The 27,191-nt window shown below is 39.7% G+C and overlaps 1 protein-coding gene and 1 long non-coding RNA gene across 4 annotated transcripts in view; one reads left to right on the top strand and one right to left on the bottom strand.

The window, feature by feature from the left end:
- LOC310704076 (zinc finger protein 318-like) overlaps positions 1–18,917 on the top strand; it is a 23,978-nt gene extending 5,061 nt beyond the window's left edge. For all 3 annotated transcript variants that reach the window (XM_083497042.1, XM_083497041.1, XM_083497043.1), the window contains 8 exons: positions 2,921–3,524; positions 3,840–5,246; positions 6,237–6,336; positions 6,640–6,923; positions 9,290–9,490; positions 9,920–10,019; positions 11,488–11,606; positions 12,817–18,917. In XM_083497042.1, the coding sequence (XP_083353168.1) occupies positions 2,921–3,524; positions 3,840–5,246; positions 6,237–6,336; positions 6,640–6,923; positions 9,290–9,490; positions 9,920–10,019; positions 11,488–11,606; positions 12,817–17,547 (7,546 nt within the window). In that variant the 3' untranslated portion in view covers positions 17,548–18,917. The remainder of the gene's footprint in view (positions 1–2,920; positions 3,525–3,839; positions 5,247–6,236; positions 6,337–6,639; positions 6,924–9,289; positions 9,491–9,919; positions 10,020–11,487; positions 11,607–12,816) is intronic.
- On the bottom strand, positions 18,230–27,191 carry LOC310704089. Its single transcript, XR_014524567.1, has 2 exons — positions 26,706–27,191; positions 18,230–23,810 (listed from the first exon to the last, which is right to left on the bottom strand). It is a non-coding gene; the product is annotated as an uncharacterized lncRNA (long non-coding RNA).

Below are 27,191 nucleotides of genomic sequence, written 5' to 3'. Positions count from 1 at the left end.
GAATCATTTAGAGACAGTTAACCTATAATGTAATCCTTCAGAGTTTACTACAACGTTGATTGCAGTGGCAGAAAATAAAGTTGCTTTGATCCAGGAATTGTAAATAAGCTTTGGAGAAGGAGTGGACCATTTACAGTTTAGTGAGATTGTAATTATAAGAAATTGCTGAGTGCTTGTTCACATGTAGTGCTATATAGGATGGGGGGGAATTTATTTATGCGCCTCCTCTATATGTAGGACATGTAGTGTGAATTGTGGCCCTTTGGTGTATGTTTGTGCACTCTTCACACCAAACATCACTTTAGCAGGGCCTCGTTGGTATGAATATTTAGTAAACACCCAGGACAAGCTTTCGGAATACCACTCTTGCCGAATGTATACAATATTGCCCACAGAGTGGGAAACAATAGATTTAAAACAGCGTTCTTCTGCTAGCATCAATGATAGTATTACGAGAGGTTTTGAAAATATGTTTGCATCTGAGGAGTGTGGTGCATGCAGATAATTTCACACAACCCTTTCTGAAGAAGAATGGTGGGAGATGGGCAAAAAAGTACAAAGCTGGTTTTTAATCATTTTTCCTTAATTGAAATCATGAGGATTTTTAATTGTTCAATCTACAGTACTACCTGTTTTTTTCTGCTCACTTTATTTTTAGTAGACTCTGATCTAAGAGGTTAACAATAACAGCAAATACGGAACTGAAATATTTGCTTTCTGAAAATGAATCAAAGTTCAAGAGAGAATTAAGCACCCATTTAGTAAATTTACTAATTAGTGCTTCTTGGGGGAAGTACTATTTCTAGGGTGAAACTGCTTTCATTTTCTTTATTTTTCTGATATTTCTTGTGAAACGGAAGAGTCTTTGAGACATAAAAAGTAACAGCAAAGTCATAAGAACAAGGATGGCGTAAGTTGGATCTGTAGTTGAGTGCCCATGCTTAGGGTGCTAGTTGTCTATACTTGCTTTCAGGATCTTCCTTCTGTCCATGCCCCTTAACAGTGAGTCAGTATTTGTTGTCTACAGCAGGGATGTCCAACTCCCAAGAGACTGCGATCTACTCACAGAAAAAAAATATGACCTTCCGGGGTTCAGGTCAAAGTTGTTGAGCTTCTTTTGGGGAGGAAAGTCAAAGTTGTTGAGCTTTATTTTGGGGGGAAATGGAAAAATCACTCACCAAAAGATTGATCAGGAAACAAAAAGCCTCACAGTGAAAACTCCGTCTTCTATTCTAGCGATCATGCGCAAATGGAGGCGCCGGGTCCAGGTCCTATTCCCCCCCCCCCAAAAGGAAAAATTGACCATGATCAACTCAAACCTCATGGGGATCAACAAGTTGATTGCGGTCGACCGGTTGGACATCCCTGGTCTACAGGATATACTCAATTGTCATTTGGATTCTTTTGCCTTAAGTCTTTTGTGTAATTCTACAAATCTTGAGGTTTTCCTGAGCCTGCTGACAATTGCCTCATGTGCATCAGTGCTGCTCTTTTGACTTAAGTAAATTTCTGTACTGGAGAATTGAATTCACTTTTTGTATATAGGATACTTGCACTGTCCATTGTTTGTAGCTAGTTCAGAGTGGCAACTTAATCTTGGTAACAAACATAGTTTTGATTGAAACTCTCTTCCAATTGATATCCTGATCCTATGGACTTGTTTTAGGTGTAATTGGGTCTATAGTGGCTTAAGTGCTATAGCTAAACCAGAGCACTGTGTTGGATAACTGAGTTGAGTCCCATTTGCCATTATCTACCTTATTCTCCTGGGAACTAACTACCTTTTGGTTGCAGATGTACACAATAGATTGTGAAAGACCTTAGAATGTAATTCTGTATTATTTGCTCCTGTCAAAGTGGCATTGCTGTTCTGTTTTAAAGTTCATATTTGAGGTTGGGACACTTTGGTCTGATTATTTGAGCAGTTTGTGTGATGAGCTGCTCATAATGTCAAAGCACAAGAAATCGGCAAAACCACATTTCACTGTTCATTCACAAATTACATTACATGCATATATTATATAAACTTCACTGTTTTTCTTGAAAAATCTTTGAACTGTTAAGGACAGTGATATTTTGTCTTCTAAATGCTGGGTGCATGGGGGGGGGGGAATCTCAGAAAGCAGGTTTTGAAAATACTAGCAGGGAAAATGCTTATGTTTTCTTCTATAATATTGTTGCTGATGATGGAGGAATCATAATAGCCATGGTGTAAAAATACTTCTAAGTAATATTATGTTGCTCACTTCTCCTATTTCCATCCTGATGAAGTTATTGCTTCCCTGGATGGTCAGTCAGACATAAGAATGAATGAATTGTAATGTATGTAGTACAAACTTAAGTAAAACAATTAAGGTGTGTGTGTGTGTGTGTGTGTGTGTGTGTGTGTGTGTGTATGTATGTGTGTATATATATATGAATGAAATAATCTTACAAAAATTACTAGCCTGCAGGTCAAAGGAGGGACAGAGCACTGTGTTTCTGTGCTGGGCCAAGAGGAGGAGGCTTTCCTCCTCTGGCAGCCTCTGGGTTTCTCTGTTGGGCTCAGAAGTAGCAGAACGCTCTGTCCCTCTGCCAGCCTACTCACTCACCTGCATGCAGCCCGTTGTTGCCTTTGGCTGCCAGGCTAATGCTTAAAATAAAGATACTTGGTTGGATCCAGAATTCTGTGGGCAAAATTTCACTCATGAAACAAGGTGCTCTCGGGTCTTGGCTCTCCTCTGTTTATGTTGCATGTCTCATGGTCATAAATATCAAGACCTCTAAAATGAGTGGTGAAGGTATTGCTTAATATGCAGCATCTCCAGAACCAGCCATCTTAGCTTCAAAGCATGAATCATGCATTTTACGCCTCTCTGAGTTCAGGGGATGCTGTTCCAAGTTCCTGACTTTGTTGTAACTTATGTGCCTCTCTTATCAGGGATGACTTGGCCGATGGTCCAATATTTAGCAGAGGCCTTTCACGTCCTCGAAGCCTTGAGCGATATCCCTCCTGTGAGGAACATGCTTCTAGTCCTTTCAGTATGAGACATAATGAGGACTCTCACAGTAGGGATGTTTTCCTCCACCAATCAGACTATAGCATGAACTATGACCATCTACAGGCTCTCCCAAGGGAAACTGATAGGGATGGTGTACTACTTAGGAAGTCCTCATATTCATCAGAGGATAGAGGGCGAGAGCCCAAACGTCCTCGATATGACAGAGACGACAGACTAATTGACATGAGCATAGAGCCTCAGGGTTTCCTGCCAGGGACACGAAACTATCGTAAGCGAAGTCCTAGTAGGAGCCCAAGCCCACCATATCTGGATTTCCGCGAGCTTGAAAGTGCTAGGAGAAAAAGAGAAGAGGAGCTGAGCAGAAATTTGAGTCGAGAATTGCCTGGACATGGTTATATGATCCCTGACAGGAGCAACCCACTGCAGTCTTCTGAACCTCGGTATCTCTATAGACCGGATGAAGCACCAGCAATGCCCAAAAAGTCCATCTTGAAGAAACGTGTGGACAATCCTTCTGTGCAGGTTTGGCCTATATTTTTTTCTCTCCTTACTAAACTGTCAGTTACACTTTGCTGCTTTTTAATAAATCTTATTTTACTTAATCTCTGGAGTAGATACCCTCAGAACAATACCCAGGTCACCCTTGCTGTTGTGGAATCTTAAATGCCAAAATAACAGCATATTTAGGAACTGCTGTGTCTCTTTCACACCTTCCTACGGTTGACTGTTACTGTTCTAAACCACTGGCTACGATCCTGGTGTATCAAAGTTTTGTTCTGTTTTATTGGTTATCACTGAATGTATTCACAAATGACAATTATTTCTTTTTTCTTTTAGCCTGAAGTCTTTTCCAGCAGTTCTGCCTCTGTCAAAGAGCCTCCCCTTATTACAGATCATCCTCCTTCGCAGAAGCATAGCAGCATTGCTCCTTTTTCATCTGAGGTGGAGAATTTCCTTAAACAGTTCAACAAAAGTGCAGTTGCAGAATCTACAAATAAAGAGTCTCAAGGGAGTGTGCATAATTGGAAACTAAATTCTGGCCAACAGCAAAACACTTCCCCCTTTGAACAGAATTTCGGCAGTTTTTTGAAACAGAAAGACTATCATGAGTCCATATCAGAGCCTGAAGACCGGCACAATGACTTCTTACTTCCTCATGAAAGAGCCAGCCAGGATGGGAGTGGCTTTTCACGCATTCTTGGTATGATGGCAGATTCTACCAGTGCTCAGGAAAAGAGAAGGCGTGGCTTTCCTGACATTGAGGATGAAGAGAAGTTTCTTTATGGCGATGATGAAGATGACTCTAGCATTAATTCCCCTGCTACTCTAAAGCCAACACTTAGTGTTGTTAAAGAACTGGAAAGCCTGAAAGAAAGTTCTCCACCTCCTGCTAATCCCTCTGTAAAACCTGGAAAATCCAGACCAGAGTATGAGAAAATTCATGACTTGCTCAAAACTATTGGTCTTGACATTGGGGTAGCTGAAATTGGTAAGCTTGCTGCCCGCACTCAGGAACGACTCCATGGGAAGAAAGCATCTTGTTCTCCTGATCGTCGTTCAATAACGTCTCATAAATTGGAATCTAGGGAGAGGCGTCGCAGTCGTAGTGACACTCATTCTCCAGAATCAAGGCAGCATCACTCTCTCTCTCCCTCTGGTTCTTTCCCGCCATCTAAAGATATACCCTCTATTTCAAATTCTGAGCACACAGAAAGCATAACTGTAGGGCAAAATAATCCCACTCCTATACCAGAACAGTCTGTTCCCCCAATATCTCTAATGCCGTCGGCTCCACCTCTTCCTAATTTGTCTTCTACTTCCACTTCGGTTTCCCAGTATAGAGTTTCTCGTTTTTCACCATTCACTGCAACTCAACTGCCACAAAACTATCCATCTCCCACAGTGCCCCCTCCTGGTTATGATGCGTATGGACACTATATGGCATATGCAGCATCTGGCTGGCCCATGTATGGTGCTCCTCAGCAGGCTGACCCCACACTTTCAGATGTACATGGGCTTGTCACACTGACAGTACCACCAAATCCCACGCGACCCAACCTCCGAGTTATTGAGACGGTTTCCACAGGCAAAGGGACTCCCGATACCAAGAGAGATGACTCTGTGCTTGTACAAATCCCTAGTGCTACAACTTACTCAAAATTATCCCCTCAGTTTTCTCAGCCTTTTAAAAGTGTTAAAGAAAGAATATCCGATGAAAGAAATCGGGCTTCTCAGAAGCTAAAGGTGAGTATTTTTAATGATGTTGATAATTTTGTTTCTTACAACACACAATCTAAAGGCATCAGAAGGCTGAGTATCTGTGTTTATTTTTCAATCTTGATTTCTATTTTTGGAATAGAATGTGCCTCCAGTGTTTAAAAATATTTGACTGTTCAGTTAATCTGTGGCAGGAGATGCCTTATAAACACTTGAAACAAGGACACATCTTATTACTGAGTTGAGTTTCTTAGTGTGTTTCAAGTAGCATTTAAAATTCTTGAAACAAAGTGAAACAGATTACAGTCCTGTGAAATATCCCAAATTAGCAAGGTTCTCATAAAAATCTCTCTTAGGTTTTCTTTTTATATTCAGTTGCATTTGTGCATTTGGTGTCTTCATTTAGGAGTGAAGAGAAACATCTACTAAATAATAAGATTCTAGAATAGTAACTAGTACAAGACTAAATTCACCAGGAAAACAGGCAAATATTTCCAAAAATGGATGCTTAATATTATTACATTGCAGTAGATTATGGCTACGTTCCAACAGTTAGTATGTGCTGCAGCCCATTGATTTCAGTGGGCTTAAGCGTGCTTAATTTTAATTAAACATCCAGTTGTGGCCCTCCTTTGACAGAACATTCTTTCAGACTGGAGGCTTCTGTGAGCAGGAAGGGGTGTGTATGATTCTTTTTTTCCATCTGCAGCCCCTTCACTCATTTCAAAGAACTTCCTCTGTAGTTGAGAGAAAAGCAAAAGTTACTTAATTATTAAACTTTTATTTTGATTGAAAAATCAACATAGATACAGCATAGAATAAATGAGCTGCAACCTCTGAGCAGAGATGCATTTGCATCAGATACTAATCCACAAGGCTACTTTAACATGATTATTGGAATTTCTCAAATTCAAGAAAAAGCAGTGGGAGTCATCCCAGTGGTCTTTGCAGTATTTCTTTGACTGGTCCATGAAAGAGGGTATTTTTATACCTTTGTTTCCTTCATTAACTTTCTAGGTAATGGAGGAAAGAGAGAAGTTGAGGTCTGAACAGGAAGCACGACAGAAGAAACTGCACTATCTCAAGACTGAATTAGAACGACTTTCAAAACAGCAAGGTACTGCTTTCTCTCATTTTATGCCTCATTTTTCCCTGTGATGCTCTATAGTGGTGATACCAAGTGTAGGATTATTTTTACTTCTACTAATTTAGGCACCCCTAAATATTATCCTAAACAGGAATTAATTATTGTGGATCCTGTATTGATTATTGCCAGTTCTGCATTCAGTAATGTGGACAGAACTTTCTGGCATTTGGGCCCAACAGAATGGTGTGGGACACCTTTAGGCACACAAAATAATTTTGCATGTGTTAACATGATTTTCTTATGCTTCCTACTCCACTACTTGGACCGACTCAGGGGAGATGCTGCGGAAGAAACGTAGGGAGAAGGATGGACACAAAGACCCTTTGCTAATAGAAGTGAACAAACTACAGGACAACATCATGAAAGAGATTTCTCAGCTGAAGTTACATGCAGAGGCTGCAGAGAAGAAACAATCTGAGCTTGACAAAGTAGCTCAGATCCTGGGCATTAATATATTTGAGAAGTCCCGGAAGCAATCTTCAGAAAATAAGGACTCATCAGAAAAAAACAAGTCAGAAAATGCAAAAGGTCAGGAGAGAACTTCCAACTCAGTCAAGGTAAAAATTCTAAGTGCTGATTCTAACTGATGTTCTCACTTTTGGTAAAAACAGGGTGTTTGGAAGAATTTCTTGCCACCCTCTTCTTACATATTAAGTTCAAACTTTGTTAAGCTGTCACTTGTGTTTGACATAATTTTTATTTATTAGTAGTATCCTGACTTTGGGGGTCACACATTCTTACCATGTGACTTAAAAGTAACATTAAATTCATAAAAAATACAATAAACAATATCAACATAGAAAAAATAATCAAGATCCTTCCCACAGGGAAGTTGGTGATAGAAAGGCCTAAGACAGGGAGGTAATAGTCTTTCCTGAATCCTTTCCACTGGTCCAGGAGTGGAGGGAATGATTTTAAGAGGTGGCTGGTGTTAGAATAATCTGATGACATTCTGCAGAGTAGAAAAAAACCAGAATGTTTATGCACAAGTTATCAGGTAGTTTCTGAAGGACCATGAATGTTGATTATTTCATGGCGTTTGTAATTTTAATTTCAAATAGCTTTCTGTGTGGTCCAGTTTTGAAAAACTTACATAAATGGAATTAATAGAAATTGCTAAAAACACAACACCCATAATATAATGTTGATTTTTTTTCTCCCCTTCAGCCTGAGGAAGTGCATAAAGAGAGAAGTCTATGTGGTGCTGAATATGATTCATTCCTGTTTTTTTCTGTCTTAAATAATGCTATGATTACCTTTTGACTTGCTATGATTACCTTTTGACTTGAAATTCTCTACCTCAGGCAGGTTTTTATGCTCCTGCAATAGCCTTATTTTCTTTAATAAACATTTTAAAAAGGGAAGAAATCATTGTGGCATTTTCTGGTTTGATGAAAAGAATCTGATAATTATTCGGGAAGGAGACATGCATGTTTTTTCTTCTTGATCACAAGTGTGGAGTGACACAGTCTCTGCAAAAATGACAGGAAAACCCCCAAGAAAATTGAGTGGGAATGCAATTCTAATTTGGGTTGCCTTCCAAAACCTAACAGCCTGCTTGCATCAGGATGGATTTTCCCTTCTGCTACTCATTAACTTGGAAACTATGAGGGAGAAATTTCCTAGCTCTTCTGAAAGTGAAACACTATGGAAAACACTGGATATGTGATCTCCTTAAGTCTGCTTTGCCGACTAGACCCTGCTTGTAGGCTTCCCACAGACAGAATGCTAGACTAGATGGGCTTCATCCCAGCATAGCTGCTCTTATAATCATATAAAGACAAATCAGTTGTTAGAGCTCACAGCCCATTATTTGTGGGAGCAAGCAGATCAGTGGAAGAGGAGGGGGATGTCTATATAGTGCCAAAACATTCTTTATGATTCTCAAAGAAGGGAGCGAGAGGATATGAGCACACAACATTAAACATAATGCTTTTCTTCACTGACTGACAAACATTTTTGGAAGAAAAAACTACAATATATTGATTGGAATACAAGGGTCTTATGTTGGTACTCTGGTCTCGTGATCCAGTCAGTTCTTACAATAGGTTGGAAGAGCAATTTATGTTTCCCCTGCAACTCTTTACAACTCGTTTAGGGAGGCTTTCCTAGGGATGTGGACTTTTAAATAGTTTTATCACGTATATTATACTCTAGGGGATCAAAGAGTCAAACAGCATGACATAATAGACACCATTTCTCATGTATGTTAAATGCAATAGCAGAGTCAGTAATTCAAGATTTGAGACAGACCAGATTCTTCTGCTGCAAGCTTTCTTCATTGACAGCTTAGAACCTTATAACCTGAGCACTTGTGTTTTGCCACAATATAGAGTGCATCATATAAAGTAGTTGCAGGTAGGTAGCCGTGTTGGTCTGCCATAGTCGAAACAAAACAAAATAAATAAATAAATAAATTCCTTCCAGTAGCACCTTAGAGACCCAACTAGGTTGGTTATTGGTATGAGCTTTCGTGTATCTGAAGAAGTGTGTGTTTGTTTTATTTCGTTTCATATAGAGAGAGTATGCAAAGTGCCTGGCTTTTTCAAAGACTTTTAAGTGTTTTTGAGAATTTACAAATTCATTGGGAGTTGCTGGGTATTTTGTACTTAAGTATTTTGTACTTAAGTATGCATACTGCACACATGCACCGTGTACTCCATGGGATGTCATCCCTTGATTGCTTAGTACCTGCAACCTTGGCAACATGCTTGAGTCTCGTTGGAAGTTCTTTCCTGTTGACTGAACAACATCTGAGTCGGCAGTGCCTGCTCACTGAAATGGTGGAATTATCCTGGGCATTGACAAGCAGGTGATATATAGTTACATCTATGTATATTTTGTGTGGTTTCTACTAAAGGCTAGTTTTGAGGCACTGGCTGTCATTCCACAGTTAGTAATATTTCATTTTTTTCCAATTTAGGATTTAAAAACTAATGACAAACCTGGGTGCAGGAGCCCCAAGTCTACAGAACCTCATTTTCAGCCATCCAAACAGCATTCCCAGGAAACCAATATTTATGACTATTATGACACAGGAAACCACTGGTGCAAGGACTGCAATACCATCTGTGGGACCATGTTTGATTTCTTCACACATATGCATAATAAGAAGCACAGGCAGGTGTGTGCTATCAGGTTTTCATTAAGTAGTTTTAATTTGCTCTTCCAAGTTGTAAAATAATGTTTTGTAGAAAGCAAAGAACTACATGCCAATCAACTGTCCTTTTAGAAAATAGTTTGGAATAAGTTCTTATTCCTAATCTTTTTGGTATGGTTTGTCACTTACTATATTTTTTCATGTATAAGACGCCCTCTGTTTTTTTGAACCCACAATTAAGATACCAATATTTTAAACATCAAACAGAACAACTTTTATATTTTCTTACATATTCAATGTCTGAGGGTAACTATTTGAATCCCAGCTTCATTTTGAGTGAGACAGTTCAGTACATGCCCACTTGGTATGTATAGTTCTGTTTTTCCTCAGTGCTTTTAGCATTTGGCAGGAAAGCAGACCTCATTTTAATATTTCTTTTGTCATTGTAAATAGACCTTGGATCCATATAACAGACCTTGGGATTTGAAGACTCAAACTGAAACAAAGCAAGACCTTACAAAACGCATTGACAAGATACCAGTTCCTGCTAAAGGTAAGTTGCTTTTTATAGTTTAAGTGGTGCTTAGGAGGGCCAGATTGTTCACCTTACTGCCAAGAAATGTTTTGTCTTATTAGTGTCAACAAAAGACTGTCACTTCCAAGTAAATGTCTGACAGCTATTTTGTTTGCATGAATTGCTCTGTTACTGAATTAGTGGGGGATTGAAATGCAACATAATTTTGTATTTGAATGATAAACAAAGTACAGTGGTGCCCCGCAAGACGAAATTAATTCGTTCCGCAAGTTTTGTCGTCTAGCGAATTTTTCGTCTTGCGAATCACGAAATCCCATAGGAATGCATTGAAAATCAATTAATGCGTTCCTATGGTCAAAAAAAGTCCAAACAAAGCCAAATTTGGTACAACAAGAGTTTATTAACTGCTCTTTAAAGTCACACATACTGTAAAGAGCAGTTCAAAAATTGAAGGGAAAATAAATTAACTTTATAAACATGACAGAAAAACATTTAAAAATCAACAAAGTGTACAGTACATTTTCTAAGACTCTGGGGGACCACTCGAAGAAGGCTCCTCTTCCACTCTTTGCTTCTTGCTGAAGAACCCCCTCCTCAACTGTTCCCCCAGCCACCCACCACACAGAAATTCAAATCCAGATTTTTTTAAAAAAACAGCAGAGTGGCCCAATGGTCACAGAAAATCATAAAAATTCCCAAAACAGCCCCACAAGCTCCCAGATTCCTGCAGAAACCTCTCCAGCTGTTCCCCCAGCCAGCCAGCACTCAGAAATTCAAACTCAGGGAAAAAAAAATTGAAAAAAAAACAAACTGGCCCAATGGTCACAGAAAATCATAAAAATTCCCAAAAAAGGCCCACAAGCTCCCAGATTATCGCAAACCCCCCACAACACCAAGTCCTTGAATCCCAAACACCCCAACCCAAAATCCAACCCCCCCCCCAAAAAAAGTTTTAAAAGTTTAACTTACCAAATGGATGCAAGAGAAGTTCTGGAAAAGTTTTGGAAAAGCTTCAAAAGTGAGCAAAGTCTGAGAAAAGGCTGCAAAACCACGTGCTAACAGTTGCTCCTCGAAGTCAAGTCGCAACTGTAGCTGTTCAAGCTAAGCACCCTTTGTTTTAACAGTTTTAAGAAAAAGGAAACAAAGTCGCAAGACGTTTTCGTCTTGCGAAGCAAGCCCATAGGGAAATTTGTCTTGCGAGGCAACTCGAAAACGGAAAAACCTTTCGTCTAGCAAGTTTTTTGTCTTGCGAGGCATTCGTCCTGCGAGGTACCACTGTATACAGTGATAAGAATTGTTGAACAAGTGTAGGTTTCCATTCTTCAGATCAGTTTGTTTCAAGTGGAATCCATGGTTAACTGGCTCATTTCAATTGTAGGGCTTTTTTGTGTACTTTTAGTGTTTTGTTTGGATTTTTTGTTGTTCAAATCTGTAGTGTGTCTTATTATCTTATTTCTGTAATTGATTGTTTTGGGCGGCATTTCAGGTTCTGAATTTCTAATCCCGGTCACTGGATATTACTGTCAGCTGTGCCAAGAATTTTTTGGAGATCAGATATCAGCAGAACAACATGTGAAAAATAATCCACATAACGAGAAATATAAGGTACCTGGAGTATTTGTTTTGAATAAAAATGTTTAAAAGTCATCTTATTGAAGTCTTAAAGTCTTCCGTTGTAAAAGGGAGGAGAAGCTATAGCTAAGTGGCATGACATATACTTAATATGCAAAAGCTTCTGAATTCTGTCCCTGGCATCTCCAGGTAGAGCTGGGAAGGACTTTTAATCTTTCTGAGTCACTGTAGATAATATTCAAAATAAAAAAATTCCTTCCAGTAGCACCTTAAAGACCAACTAAGTTAGTTCTTGGTATGAGCTTTCGTGTGCATGCACACTTCTTCAGATACACTGAAACAGAAGTTGCCAGATCCTTCTATATAGTGAGAAGGAGGGGAGGGGTATTACTCAGAAGGGTGGTGGGAATGGGAGATTGGCAGATAGCTGAGATGAGCCTGTTGACGACTCTTAACGACTGTATACATGTCATTATACATGACTAAGCCATTTCTCACCTTCTCACCCCTTGCCTTTTCCTGTAAGACCTATTACAGTCGTTAAGAGTCGTCAACAGGCTCATCTCAGCTATCTGCCAATCTCCCATTCCCACCACCCTTCTGAGTAATACCCCTCCCCACCTTCTCACTATATAGAAGGATCTGGCAACTTCTGTTTCAGTGTATCTGAAGAAGTGTGCATGCACACGAAAGCTCATACCAAGAACTAACTTAGTTGGTCTTTAAGGTGCTACTGGAAGGATTTTTTTTATTTTGACTATGGCAGACCAACACGGCTACCTATCTGTAGATAATATTGTTGGACTGTGTTCCCAGTTGACACTTTGGTTGTGTGTTACTGAAATTTTACTGTACTAGATTTGTTTTATGCTGCAGTTTTGTCACCTCATTGGAATAAAGCTTTTCTCATATTACTTTATATATAAAAGTGTAGAGTTGGAAGGGACAACAAGGGCCATCTAGTTCAGCCCCCTGCAACGCAGGAATCTTTTGCCCAGTGAGGCTCGAACCTATGAACCTGAGAGTGTCTCATGCTATATCGACTGAGCTTTGCTAATGTAGATATTCTGAATAATAATTGTATAGGAAAACCACTCTTTCTCCTCCCTCTTGCATTTCTAAGCAAGTACAATTAGTAGTGGGGTGGTGATGTGGAAGATAAAATATTAAGGAAGACAAACCTGTACCACTACTGAAATTTCACATTAAGTAACAGCGCTGAAACTTTTCCTTGTCCTCACAGAAATATGTGGATGAAAATCCACTCTATGAAGAGAGAAGGAACATTGACCGTCAGGCAGGATTGTCTGTGATTCAAGAAACAGAACGCCGGTTGAAACGGAAGCTGTGTGAAAAGCAAAAAGAAGAGAGAGATGAAAAAGCAGTGAAAGTGGCAAGGAAAGAGGAACGAAAAAGTAAAGAGGAACCAAAGAATTCCAAAGAACTAGGAGATGGGGATAATGAAAATGAGTCTAATAAAAGGAAAGGAGTTTCTAATGGCCAGAAATGTGGGGTTAAGCTTAAATTGAAAAAAGATGACAAAGAGGTTGAAAAGAAGGAAGGGGAAAAAGAGGAACCACCAAAGGAGTCAAGAATGACATCTTTTGGAAAGTTCAGCTGGAGGAAGACTGAGAGAGATGAAAAAAATCAAGGCAAAGATGTAACTGCCTCTAAGGAGGAGAGCTTTGAGGAAAGTAAAGATAAAGAAAGCAAGTCACAATCTGGAAAACCAAATTCAAAGCCAATTGCAATTAAATTGTCTGGGAAAACTGTTATCCCACACACTAGTCCCTGGACACCAGTTGTTTCGACATCATCACAAGCAAAAATCAGGCCCAATTTACCAGCCCCCATGATGGTTCTCAGAAAGTCTGCAACAGCAACAGTAAGCAAGCCTGCACCTTTGAATACTTTCTTGTCCATAAAATCCTCTGGTGCCAGCACCAAGCCACTTCCTGTTGTAAAAGAGGGTAATCCAGAACTTGTTCTACCTCCTGATATTATTTCGAAAGCATTTGGGGGAGAAGTAGTAGTTTTAAAGGGTTCACAGGAGAATGCAACGGTACCAGAACAAACAGAGAAACCTGATCATGAAGCTGTGTCCCGGGATGTAGAACATGCAAAAGCTGCGGAACATGCAAAGGCGACTGCAGCAATAGCACAGGAACAAGAAGCAAAGGCACAGGAGCAAGCAAATGTTGTGGCAAAAGCACAAGCAAAGGCACGGGAACTTGCTGCTGTGATAAAGGAGCAAATTACAAGATTGGGTATTTTTGAGAGACCTAATCGACGGCGTCCTCTACTTCCACTGCCATCAGGACCACCGCTGTCAGTAGCACTGCCAGTACCACCAGCAATGGCATTCCCACCTCCGCCCGCAGTGCCACCCAAACAAGCAACCATCCTTGCAGATGACATGGCTCCTGGTGTGTCTGAGGATGATAAAAACATACTGGCAGTGCCCATGTGTCCCCATCCTTTGCCACCACCAACTATTTTCAGAGACCATGTTAAAAAACTGGAGAAAAAGAACTCTTGCCTAGCAGCAGGTAATGCCAAAGATCTATACGATATTTTCTACAACCGCAGTGGGAGGAGTCCAGCTGATAGCAAGTCTGTGAACTCTGCAACTTCAGATAAAATTAAATCAAATCCTGTTGAGAGACAGAAAAAAGCAGACCAGCTGGCAGATCCCAAACCAAGCAGCAAGCCTGTCACACAAGAAACTCTACAAAACATACACAGTACCTCAGATGTTAGCAAAATCCCTTTAAATGACAAGACCCCAGAAACAGATGATGCTGAAGTTGAGAAACTTTTGGCAGCCTATGAAGAAAACTTTAAAACTGGTGTTGAGAGGGAATCAAAGAAAATCTCTCTGTCAGATGCACAGTCAATATTAAAATATGAATCCAGTGATTTTTCAGTAAATGCCCCTGAGACAACAGATTTTAAATCTGATGATGATAAAGAATTAGCAGTGCAGTTGTCAGTAGATTGTGTTTCTCTTTTAGAAGATGTTAGCAAGAAACCATCTGAACTTGAAACAATAGAGTTAGCTATGCAGTTGCCAGAAAGCAATGCTTCTCCTTTGGAAGAACTCTACAAGAATTCCTCAGTATGTGAGGCAGCAGAGGTTAAATCTCATGATGATGATGAATTAACAATGCAGTTATCCCTGAAACCTGGTACTAAGAAGCCATCGGAGCTGGGGACAGCAGAATTTGTGCTGCAGTTGCCAGAAAGCAGTGTTCCTTCTTTGGATGACTTTAGCAACAAACCCGCTGATCTTGTGACAACAGATTTTAAATCTGATGATGATAAAGAATTGGCAATGAAATTGTCAGCAAACCATGTTGATCTCTTAGAAGATGTTAGCAAGAAGCCATCAGAGCTGGAGACTGCAGAATTAGCCATGCAGTTGCCAGAAAGCAATGCTTCTCCTTTGGAAGAACTTCACAAGAATCCATCTGTGTGTGAGGAAGCAGTGTTTAAATCTCTTGATGATAAAGAATCAGCAATGCAGTTGTCACAGGAACATGATAATAAGAAGTCATCAGAACTGGAGACAGCAGAATTTGCTATGCGGTTGCCAGAGAGCAGTGTTCCTCCTTTGGATTATGTTACCAAGAAGCCCACAGGCCTTAAGACAACAGATGCTAAATCTCCCGACGATAAAGAACTAACAGTGCAGTTGTCAGAAAGCAGTGTTTTTCCTTTGGATGATTTTAGCAACAAACCTGCAGACTTTGAGACAACAGACTTTAAATTTCCAGATGATAAGGAATTAGGCTTACATATGTCAGAAGACTATGTTGCTCTTTTAAAAGAGCACGATGTTAGCAAGAAACGACCTGAATTTAAGACAGCAGGATTAGCCATGCAGTTGCCAGAAAGCAATACTTCTTTGGAAGAATTTTGCCAGAATTCATTGGAGTGCAGGGCAGCAGAGTATAAATCTCCTGATGATAAAGAATTAGCCCGGCAATTGTCAGAAGACCAAGAGGCTCTTCTAAAAGATGTTAGCAATAAACCTCTGGGGCATGAGATGGCAGAGTTTAAATTTCCTGGTAAGAAAGAGTTAATAATGCAAATGGCAGAAAATGAGACTGACTTTACTGCTGAAGATCTTGGTGTGGCAAGTGGCACAGACATCAGCGACGAGTTACAAGACCAGCAGAAAATGGATAAATCCAAATTAAACAAGATCAGTAAAAGTTTGGAGATGAAAGCATATTTGACAAGTTTAGGTGAGAGAGATGTAGGAGGAGAACATACAGAATTTGCAGGACATCAGTTTGTTGTTAGTCAGGAGCATGAGTCTCGGTTATTTGAAACACAAATTGATACCCCTAAGGGAGAAGGCCATACTATAACAGAAGATAAGCAACTTGATGACAGCTCTGAATCAACAATTTCTATGTGGGTTTCAGAGGCGCGTGTTCAGAGTCCACTGGCATGGGAGCCAGCCTCATCTTCAAAAGTGAATAAAGAAAATCCTCAAATAGCAATGATAGATCAGAGTTCCAATAAAGAACCATTATTGGATCTAAAATGGGGCAATGTGGGCCTTGATAGGCTTGAATCAGCAGTCAGTGGTGAAAGTCCGCAGACTTCAGAGGTCCAGAACATAGATCCTGGATTGAAGCCTTTAAATGCAGATGAATTTAATAATTCCTGTATAAATAATGAACAAAAATTGTTGACTAGTTCTCAACCAAACGATGATGAAAATTGTAATGTAGTTGGTGTTCCAGTATCAGAAGAGATGTCAAATGAGTGCCTTGTTAACGTAACAATGATAAGCAGTACACTAGGGAAACATGAAGAAATTAGTCAACATCCATTAAGCTGTGAAACCAAGGATTCCCAAGCTAAGGGAGCTGAAACTTTGGGCAGTATGTCTTCTGCAAATGATGAACTTCATTCCAGTGCAGAATTAATGTTTATAAAAAATAATGGGTGTGGGCCTTCTGAATCTGATCTCAGTTTAAATGACAATGCAGAGAGAGGTTCTGTAGAAACATATAGCACTCACTTTTCCAGTGTTCAGCCAGAGATGGTTCAAGAACCACTAGGTGCTCTTCCAACAGAAATCAGTGTTGAGCATCTTGGAGAGGTAGCCCTTACATTCACAGACATGAACACTGGGATCTTGGATACCTCAGCAGCTGGTGACTTGGACTTGAATAGCACTTATTCAGAACTTAACTTTGATCATTCTACAACCCCTTCTCCAAAGTCTGGAGAAATAAAGCCTAATGATTCTCCTAGATTGAAACCAAGCCTGGAAATAGAAACCATTAATTTTAGTCTGGGAGATATTGAGGTAGAACGTGAACATCTGGGCATCCTACCATCTGAAATTCTGAATGAGGATATTGTAGGGAGTCCAAAGTTAGAAACCATTTCATCCATTTCTTTAGGGTCCAACAAAACTAGAGAATTGGGCATTGAGCAACCTACAATTGAACCAGAAATGATTGCTTTTGTTGAGTTAGCATCTGGTGAGGAAGAGGATAAATTTTGCTCCTTGGTTTCTGATGTAATTGTCCCAGACATAGTGTCTCCTGCATCAAATGGTAGCACTGCTGGACCAAGCATGTCACTCATCGAAATGCAGGACATGCCTCCAATTTCCATGGTATTGCAATCAGATGTTAGCAGAGACAGCACTTCTGATATGCCACCATTAAGTAGCGATGAAAAAAATGTACAATGCCAAGCAACTGAGTGCAAGGAATCCTTCCTTCTAGATCTACAGAAAACATCTATAGAAGTGGGGGGCTCAGGTGACAACGAATTGTACATTGTCAAGAATGAGATGCAGGCATCTGCAAGGGAGTTAAACAAGACAGATGAAGTGGAAAATAATGATAGTAGATATGAGATTAACAGTAAGTTGACTTCAGAAGTAACTGAAAGCTCTGCAGAGTACCTGGTAAGTTCAGATAATATTGATCCTGATGTTTGAGTAGCTGTTGTGTAGATTTTGTAAATATTCTGTTTGAGTTTGATATGTTAGATATTTTGAAGTAGATATTTGCTAAAGCCTGAACTTCATTTGCCCTGAAAAATATACACCATTGTACATATTGGATTGTATAAACATTTTTTTTGTTGAACTTAGAACATTTCATTTCTATTTCTTGCAGTTAAAATGCAATTACTCATCTATAACTGACCTTCACATATAATACAGAACCATGGTTTAGCATTATCAGAATGCGTAACAGTGAACCTTTAGCTTGTACACTTCATTTTACCTCTCCTGGTGTGACTGTGAGGAAATTGAACGTTGCATTAATCACAGTTTCACATGATGTCTGAAACACAAACTGTGGTTAATCTTAAGCTTCATAAATTATTATATGAAGTTGGCTTGTTTCCACCAACCATAGGACTAGCTGCATTTTCTCTGGATATGGACAGCAAGACAAGCTAAGCTACAGTTGGTCTAAAATGGAAGTGAAAGTTTCCAAATGTCATGACTGTACTGGAGGAAAAAGGTGGTAGCAAGTGAGCTCACGGCTTGCTGCAGATTTTCCTTGTAATGCTTAAACAGTAGTTTGGCATTTTGTGGGAATGCAGCCAGTGTGTGTGTGGGCCTTTGGAGGGTTTCTTGCTGTTGGGGCATATATGGGTTTTGTGGGGGGTTTTGCATTTTTCTTTGACTATTTTAATGGTTTCTGATTTACACAGCTTTTGTAAGTAACATTCCAAGTGCAACAGTGACGAGCGCAAGAAAACCTGTTCAGAACTTGAAGAAAAAAGAAGGCTCTTGCTGAAACATTTGAGCAGAAAGTTTATTTGAAATGTTATGCATGTTTTGTTGCACAAAATGTAAAATGCATAAAGATTGTTCTGCAGTTTTGACTTGTAATTACGTTGTTGAATTGAATCTGTAATCCAGACTGTAATGCCATGTTACTGTGTGTGTGGATATCATCTCGCTGAGCAAAGAAGAAAAATCTACCAACTCACTTTTGGAGACGGAAACTATTTGGTAAGGCTGTGGCCCAACAACTGGACTCTGCATATTGAGGTCACTTACATGATTTGAAATCACATTTCATTTCATTGTATTGTAATGCAGTAACTGTTTGTGTTGAATTGTTTAGCAGCTGCCCAGCTCAGAAGAAATAGAAGATCTCAACTTTGCTCTCAGGATTGGATTCACTTCACATACCCAGACATTACATGCCTGAATGAACCCCTGAGCCGCAAAATACTGTTTTGTGAAGGTTTTTCACTTATTCAGCTTGTCAAGATATGAAGTAAACGTTTGCATGGATCTATATAAAAGGTTTATCTGTAAATCTAAAATAAACCCAATATATCAAAGATGTTGCCATTTTCCCCTTTGTTCTTTAAATAAGTGGTTCTACAAGTTGTTTTTTGTGAACATTCAGACAACTGGTTCTTCAGTTAATTTCCCATTTTCACCACACTGGAAATTAAATCAAGCCATGAATTATGCAGCATTATGACAAAACTTTGCTTAAATATTCATCAGGTTAAACACGGTGTGTAACTTACATTCTTTCAATTTTAAAAGAAAACAGTATGGTAAAAATGCTTTGAAAACTTCTGGTTTTTCTCCCCATTATGTTTTAAAAGATGTCCACAAATAAAGTTAGTGTTTGTAAAGTGGGATATGAATGAACTGTTAAAAAACAGGAAAAGGGTTTATGCTAATTTAAAATGCAGCTGAATTAAGTAAATAAGTATTTATGGTGGAAATACAATTAACTTGTGCTATCAGTTGTTCAGCCTGCACTGTTGCACTAGCACTTCTGTACTGACCCAGAACATTACACAGGAACAAAAGTAGAAATTGCTGCTAGCAACCACCATTACCAATATCAGAAGCAAGATAGCATAAAGGAAGAGGTGGGATTGTGGTTGCTTTGCTTGTCTGTATCCATAGGTTACTGACAACTCGGAAGCCAACTCTGCTGCTACAGTTCTGTACTCTGTGTGATAGTATATATGAACAGGATTTCAGGTGGTGGGGCAGCAAAGACATGCTTCTTACTCTGCTTGGAATATCAACAGGTGCAGTAGAGGTCACACTGCTGTTGCATCTGCACACATCTGTGGATTCGTGGTTTTGATCAAAGAAGTAAGTTTAGTAAACATTTTCTGCCTCATAACTTATTCCAGTGAAATCCAATAAACACTGGTTTCATCTGATGTTTCTTCCAATTTTATCCTTCCTTCAAGGAGTTACAGACTCTCTCTTCTGTCCATTTTATAATAATCAACAGTTCTATGAGGTATATTGAGCTAAGAAATGGTGACTAGATTAAGGCTACCCAATGAGCTTCAGAGCTGAGGAGGTATCTCTTCCACACTGGTGTTATCCAATGTCTTCCAGATGTTGGGTTACAGTTCCCATAATCCCTGGCCAAAAGCCATGCTTTCTGGGGCTGATGGGAGTTTTAGTCCAACGGTATCTGGAAGGTGTACTACATTGGCCATCCCTGCATTACACCACAATCTCTTGTTATTTTCTTATCCATATTACCTACCATGACTATGCTTTTCCCCTCACAAACTTGGATTGAAACTCCTACTTCATGTATAAGAATGCTCCAAAAGGAAAGGGGAAAAACCTTTTTTTTAAAATTCTAAATGCCTTCATTTTACTGATAGAATTATAGTTTAAAAATGTAACGGGTAACTTAATTGATGTTAGTTCATGTTGAGAGAAGTTCTTTTAGTTCAGACAGTTCAATGTGAAAATTGCATTACAGTAGAAAACGATACTGAATAGCAAGATGGTAAGAGTTTGCCTATGCACATGAATTGACAATGTGGTAAAACGGAAACAAATTGTGATGACAAGGGATTGCCCTTATTAACAAAAATTAACTAATCACAGGGTCTGGGTGGCATCTACCTGGCATTTCTTAAAAGATTTCAAATGTTAAATTGCTGGTCTTTTAACAAAAATACAGTTCCTAAGATCAGACACACTCTGGGGATTATAAAGTAGCCAACTTTTTTGGGGGGCGGTGGGTGGGATGTGGGAAATAACAGGCCAGTTAGCTTAACATCTGTTCCAGGAAAATTGGTGGAAAGCATTATTAAAGATAGAATTGTGAGGTATATAAAAGTACAAGAGTTGTTGAAACAAAACCAGCATGACTTCTGCAAGGGTAAGTCCTGTCTCAACATTCTAGAGTTCTCTGAGAGTGTCAACAAGCATATCGGTTGAGGTGACCCGGTTGATACTGTGTACTTAAAACTTCTAAAAAGCTTTTGATAAAGTAACTCACCAAAGACTCCTGAGTAAGCATAACAGACATGAAATGAGAGGTCCTCTTATGGATCAGGAATTGGTTAAGTAGCAAGAAGCACAGAGTAAGAATAAATGGACAGTTCTCCCAGTGGAGGACTCCAAAGGATCAGTATGGGACCTGTACTTCTTAATGTATTCATTAATGATCTAGAGTTTGGGTTGATCAGGGAGGGAGCCAGGTTTGCTGCTGATAGCAAATTGTTCAATGTGGCTAAAAAGAATTGCAGGCAGTTCCAAAAGGATCTCCAAACTGGGTGAATGGGCAGTAAGATGGCAAATGCAATTCAAAGTAAGGTGCAGAGAGATCATACTTTTAAGTACTATATATATGCTAATGGGACCTGAATTTTCAGTGACTGGCCAGGAATGAGACACACAGAGGATAAGCGTGAACCAAATGGCAAAAGTGATGTCCACGTTCGGGATCTTTAAAACTGTCAATATAATGTTATACATATCTGGTGAGACCACACTTGAAATACTGTGTGCAGTTTTGGTCACCGCAAGTTGGAAAAGGTTCAGAAAAAGGCAACCAAATTGGATCAAGGGACTGGAACAACAAGTACATAAGGAAAGGTTAACAACATTCAGGCTCTTTATTTTAGAAAAGAGGTGAGTACACTTGATCTTACCCAAAAAGCCAAGAAGTGATGATAAGGATGTAGAAAATCATAGAATTAATTCTATAATTTTGACCATCCAATGAAGCCAAATGCTGGAAGTTTCAGGAAAAACTTTTTTCTGGTCCTAGAAATAGGGGTAGAAATGGTGTAGTATACAGGACAGCTGGTTGTGTACAGGTGTGACACATGTTGACTTCTCTTGTCAAATACAATTTAATTTTCTTGTAAGCACTAGAAAATATATCTGTGGTCACCAGCTACCTTAGTAAACAAAGATCATTGGGGTGGTTTTCTGCAACTTCAGTGAAGGTTAATGTTTAAAGTTTATGCAAGCTGAATTAAGTTCTAGGTTTTCAGAATGAATTGTTTCAGGTTATTAACATGCATGCATCTACAGTGTTGTCTTTTTTGTTACGGATCTGGGATTCTTCCTGTTAGTTGGGGAGACAATGGCATAGTTGCATTGAGGGATATAAGTAGCCTCTTGAATATTGTGGGTATTGTTCTCTGGCACATTTCTTATTCTAATCTGAATAAGAGGATTCTCATAGAATGTGATTGCATAATACATGTGCTTTAGTGTGTTGCTACATTTGATTTAAGTGGTCATCGGCCACTTTACTAACACCAAGCTCAGATTTGAGAATTAAATTTTAAATACTTGGGGGCAAATAAATATTGGTATGGATACATTTCAGGGCACTTAGGTGGAATCTACACAAATATAAAAATCGTTCTGAAAATGCTTTTTTTTTTAAAAAAAAAAACATTTTTAAAAATACATTGAACTTAGCATAAGGCTCACTATCGCTATCTAGTGTAACACTGTATATTGCACTTAAAACACTACGTTTTATTTGCAGCTGTATAGCTGAGTCCTTAGATTAAAAAGTACAGGTAGTTAAAGTGCAAACAAGCTATGTTAATTCATTTTTTCCAGTGAGTCTTGAGTATGACTGACGTTGGATATCATTCTAAGTCTTCCTAGACAAGGGGTTGTTTATCACATTAGAGTGATTTAGTGGTGTACACAAACTATTTTGAGCACACCCACCCACCCACCCATGCTTCCTGGGAACTGTGGTTTGCACCTCATGGAGCCACAATTCCCAGCACTCTTATCAAACTGCTGTTCTTACGATTCTTCAGGTGTGTGTTTTAAATGTATGGTGCATATGCAGTCATAGTGATTTGCGTCAGATCCTGATGATGTTTCGCAACTTGTTGAATTGTTCCTGGGATCTTGCCTGTTAGCTGCTGAATTAGTGTGCCTTCCCCTCCCTCACTACCCTAATTGCAGGGGAGCCTGTTGGTTACTGCATGGAGGTCCAATGTAGTGCTTTCCAGGTGTTTTGAACTGTAGCTCTCAGCCAGCATGGCCTGTACTGAGGAGTGATGGTAGCTGTAAACAACATTTGGAGGGCACTGCATTGACTACCCCGATTAGTGTCTCTTGAGAGCACTTAAAGAACAACACATTCTTCCTCCTGCTGGTGTCTTGACATTTACAATTTTTAAAAGTTAGGGGCGGGGCTTGTATTCTTCTATGGATAGGGATTTTGCATCTCCACCCTCACTCCAACTTTTAAAAAATAATATACCTGGAGAAGCTACTGGCAGCTTCCATGCATTAAAGTTATCTTTTTCCTCCACTCCAGCACAAAAAAAATCCAACACCATCGGAACGAGCAAAGCACAATGCTAATTCTAGCTTTTTAGCTTTAACACTGGGAGAAAGTCCTCTGAATCTTTTTTAACATTTAGTTGAAAAGTCAGCAGCTGAACATAGGTTAGTGGAACAGAAATAAGACTGGTTGCCAAAATACCTGGCAATATTAGAATGGGGGTGGGGTGGGGGAAAAGTATTTTAAGTAACTTCCAAGTTGCTGTTTTTTAAAGTATGGCAACAGGGCAATCCTGTATGCATTTCAGGCCTCGGGAGCAGAGTAATTTTTATGTTGTGACCAGCCAGTACTTTTGCAGGAGACCTTGGCATTCCATTCTAGAGAAGCCTTGGGGAGGGTTGCACAGCAGAAGCCTCTAGCATAGACAAAATAAAACAACGGTAATGACAGGGCAAAAAGCAATGGTTTGATAAATATGCAGTGTTCACTCTTGATGACCACCATTTATTTCTAGTTTATTTGAGCAATTCTGATACTTCCTGAGAATATTTGAACAGATCTAACAATAACAAGGTTGGTATTTATTTGCATGAACTGTGTCCCCCTTTTTTTCTGGGGGGGAGTTTTCTTGCCCAGTTCTTCCTGTCCTGAAGGTATACTGGAGTGGAATATTTCAGGTGAGCTTCATAATGTAAAAGAAAAAGAGGTAGATAACAAAAATGAAAGTTAATTATCCATAGTTACCTGTTACTATAAAATTTCTGGTATCACTGAAATGTGTCAAATCACTGTATTTTAAACAAATACATTAAAATGCTTATTGTAAAATTACTCTGGTGTCTGGGTTTTCTTTTTGCATCATGACATTATTTCAACAACTTTTTTTAGTAACTACATCAGTGTGGGGTATCTGCAGCCCCAAATGTTGGACTCCAACTTACATCAGTCCTGGCCAACATGGCCAATGTTTGTAAGAGATTATGGGAGTGGTGGTTCAGCAACTTCTGGAAAGCAATTTTCCCCCAGCCCTGAACTACATAATTAACTTTATTTCAGTGCAGAGCAGCAAGTGTCTTATTCCTTATCTCAGTGTGAAAACTGATTAAAAATTCAAATGTTAAACCAGGACCTGATTGATACAGTGCTTCCAGTCACTATTTCATGAAGCCTATCTAGCAGTTGTTTTAAAAATGATGCTTGGATCCAGGGAAGCATGGGGCTGCCAAAGCATGCCATGCATGGTGCTGTAGAAAAGGTGGATAGGTCTCCCATAATACTAGACTCTGGGATCAACCATTAAAGTTGAATGGTGAGAGATTCAGGACAAAATGAAGTACAGTGGTACCTCGGGTTACATAAGCTTCAGGTTACAGACGCTTCAGGTTACAGACTCTGCTAACCCAGAAATAGTACCTCGGGTTAAGAATTTGGCTTCAGGATGAGAACAGAAATCGTGCTCCGGTGGCGTGGCAGCAGCAGGAGGCCCCATTAGCTAAAGTGGCACTTCAGGTTAAGAACAGTTTCAAGTTAAGAATGGACCTCCAGAACGAATTAAATACTTAACCTGAGGTACCACTGTACTTCAAACAGCATTCAGTTTAACAATGGAATTGACTTGACACTGTATCTAGTCTGATGCTTCTGAAAATGAATCGCCGGGAAGCATGAGTAGGAGAGAAGGGTGCATGCTGTTGTGCTCATTCCTTGCTTGTGGGCTTCTCATATAGGCTGGCTACTAAGCAGAATGCTGGATAGGCCTTGCCTTTGGTGTGATCCAGCCAGGGTAGGGGGGCAGTATATCTCATGAATCTCCTACAACACAATTATGTTTCAGGAAATGAATGCAGCTAAAAATGGGATATTCATGCAGGTTTAAGCTTGCCCACAAAATGCTAGATTACATGGGCCTTTGGTCTGAGCCAGCAGGGCTTTTTTCTTAGGTTATGACTTCCCCAACCTCTCTTGCTCCCAGCAGTTTTCCAAGTTCCTCAAAAAACATTCTGAGAGTTGGGAAATGCTCCTGAATGGGTGAAGAATGGTTCGTGGAAAGTTGTGGATGTCTAAAAAGCAGACAAGCACCTCCTGTGAGCAGGATGTCTATTTTTTGTGATTCTTTTTCCTATTCAGGAGGGTCACTCAAGAGAGTCTTCTTGGAGAGCTGGGAAAGTCACCTTCCAACAGCCTCACACCAGCACTTTCTTTGCTCCAGAATGACATGCCAAAGAAGAGGTTCTGATTCTGCTAGCCGATTTAACAGATCTTGGATAAAGTTATCTTCCACAATCTAAATCTAAATCTGAAAATATGACAAGGCAGTACCTCTGCAAGTGGCATCATTCTGCATTTTGGGATGGCCAACTGCAGCCATATAAACCTGAGGTCTTCTGGTTCAATGCCAAATTATATCTAGATCACTTGGTTGTTTAAGTCTCTCTGGTGTGAGTCCAGCCTCATACTACCCATGTGGTAGATTTACTGTATTCTCCAGAAAATTTGCTGCACTGCCACCCCAATGATTTGTATTTTTCATAAAGTCTTTGGAGCAGGCCAGTTCTTCAGGGCTATAAATTATTCTTTGCCCACTATATCTTTTCGCCCAAGATGTGTCTCAAGCATGTAAATTATTTGTAGCACATTTTGCTTGAGCTCAAAGAGGCATTTTACAGTTTATCTTAGAACATTTGTGAACTTGCTGGTTCCTTTTCAAATATAAACCGTGAAGCACCTTTTCAGCTAGTCTCTCAGGGCCCAACTAGATAGGATTTGCCCTTTCCTAAAGAACATCCTTGACAGTAGCATTGAGAGCTTTGGGTTGCCTCGTTTCTGCTGTAGCTGCTTTCTTACAGGGATCAAGCCTTTGATCCACTAAGAAGCACTGCTGGGCAAACCCCATCTTTCCTTGCAGAGACAGTTTTCTTGCCATAAACAAAATGAAGTATTCATACACCTCTGCCTATGTTATTTAGAAAAACTCACATAAAACAATTATCATTTGACAGTTCTCACTTTATAAACCATGACAGGAGGAAGATGGGCGAAGCTGGTAGAATGAGAGAAAGTGGTCATCAATGGTGGGGGCAGGGAGTAATAGTGCTAAGAAATAAAGCACTGAAATTGCTACTGGACTATGAAAGGCAGATATATTTTACAGTTATAGCCTGACTTTGCTCCAAGGAGTTCATGGTGGTGTACAGTACATGGTTCTTCACCTATCCTCACAACAACCCTTGAGGTAGGTTGAATTACTTTGGGGGTGGGATTCACACATAGAATCTAACATGGAGCAAAGACTGGTTTTTGGACTCCCATCATCCCTGACCTTTGCCTTAGCTGGCTGGGGCTGATGGGAGTCCAACATCTGAAAAGTCACAGGTTACTTCTTTGCATGTTAAAGAAATGGCTATCTGTTCTCCTTAATCTCTATTACAATCCTGTTTTCATAAGATGTGTGACTAGCAAAATAAAAATAAAATACAGCTGATGGAAATGGGCCTTGCCGTCTCTTCTTTCACCATCCTACAGACTGGCTGGCTACAAATGGAAGGCTTAGGCAGGCTGGAATCCTATGCTTGCTTACCTGGGAATAAGACTGCTAGAAGGCAGCATGGCTTATTTCTGAGTGGACACATTGCAATGTCAGCAGCACTGGGCTAGGGAGGTCAGTGGGAAGGTCTCTCTCTCTTTCCTGATTATCACACCTGCAATCTGAAGTGGTACAGTCCTGGAACAGTTTTACCTGCTCATCTACTTTTTGTGCTCCTGAGAAGACCCTGTATCATACTTTTATTCCTTAGTTTGCAAAAGTGGTAATAGCTACTGCAAAATTACCACTTTTCGGGGCTGAAAGTGGTAATTTGCAATAGCTATTGTTGGCCGCCACTCTATACTATTTTCATCATGCTTCAGCAATCCTCAATAACTAGAAGAGATTCCATTTCTCAGGAGGACGCCGATATTTGCTCCTTCAGCGCAGCTTCCATAAAAGCTGAACGGCTAGCATAGTAGCGAAAGGTGAACCATTGCATGCTGGTTCGTGTAGTTTCACAAAGCGGAAACGCCCGTC

The sequence above is a fragment of the Podarcis liolepis genome (genome assembly GCF_965112155.1).
Source record: "Podarcis liolepis genome assembly, chromosome: 3".
NCBI lineage: Eukaryota > Metazoa > Chordata > Lepidosauria > Squamata > Lacertidae > Podarcis > Podarcis liolepis.
Note: the sequence above shows the minus strand (reverse complement) of the source record. Positions and strands in the feature narration are given on the sequence as shown.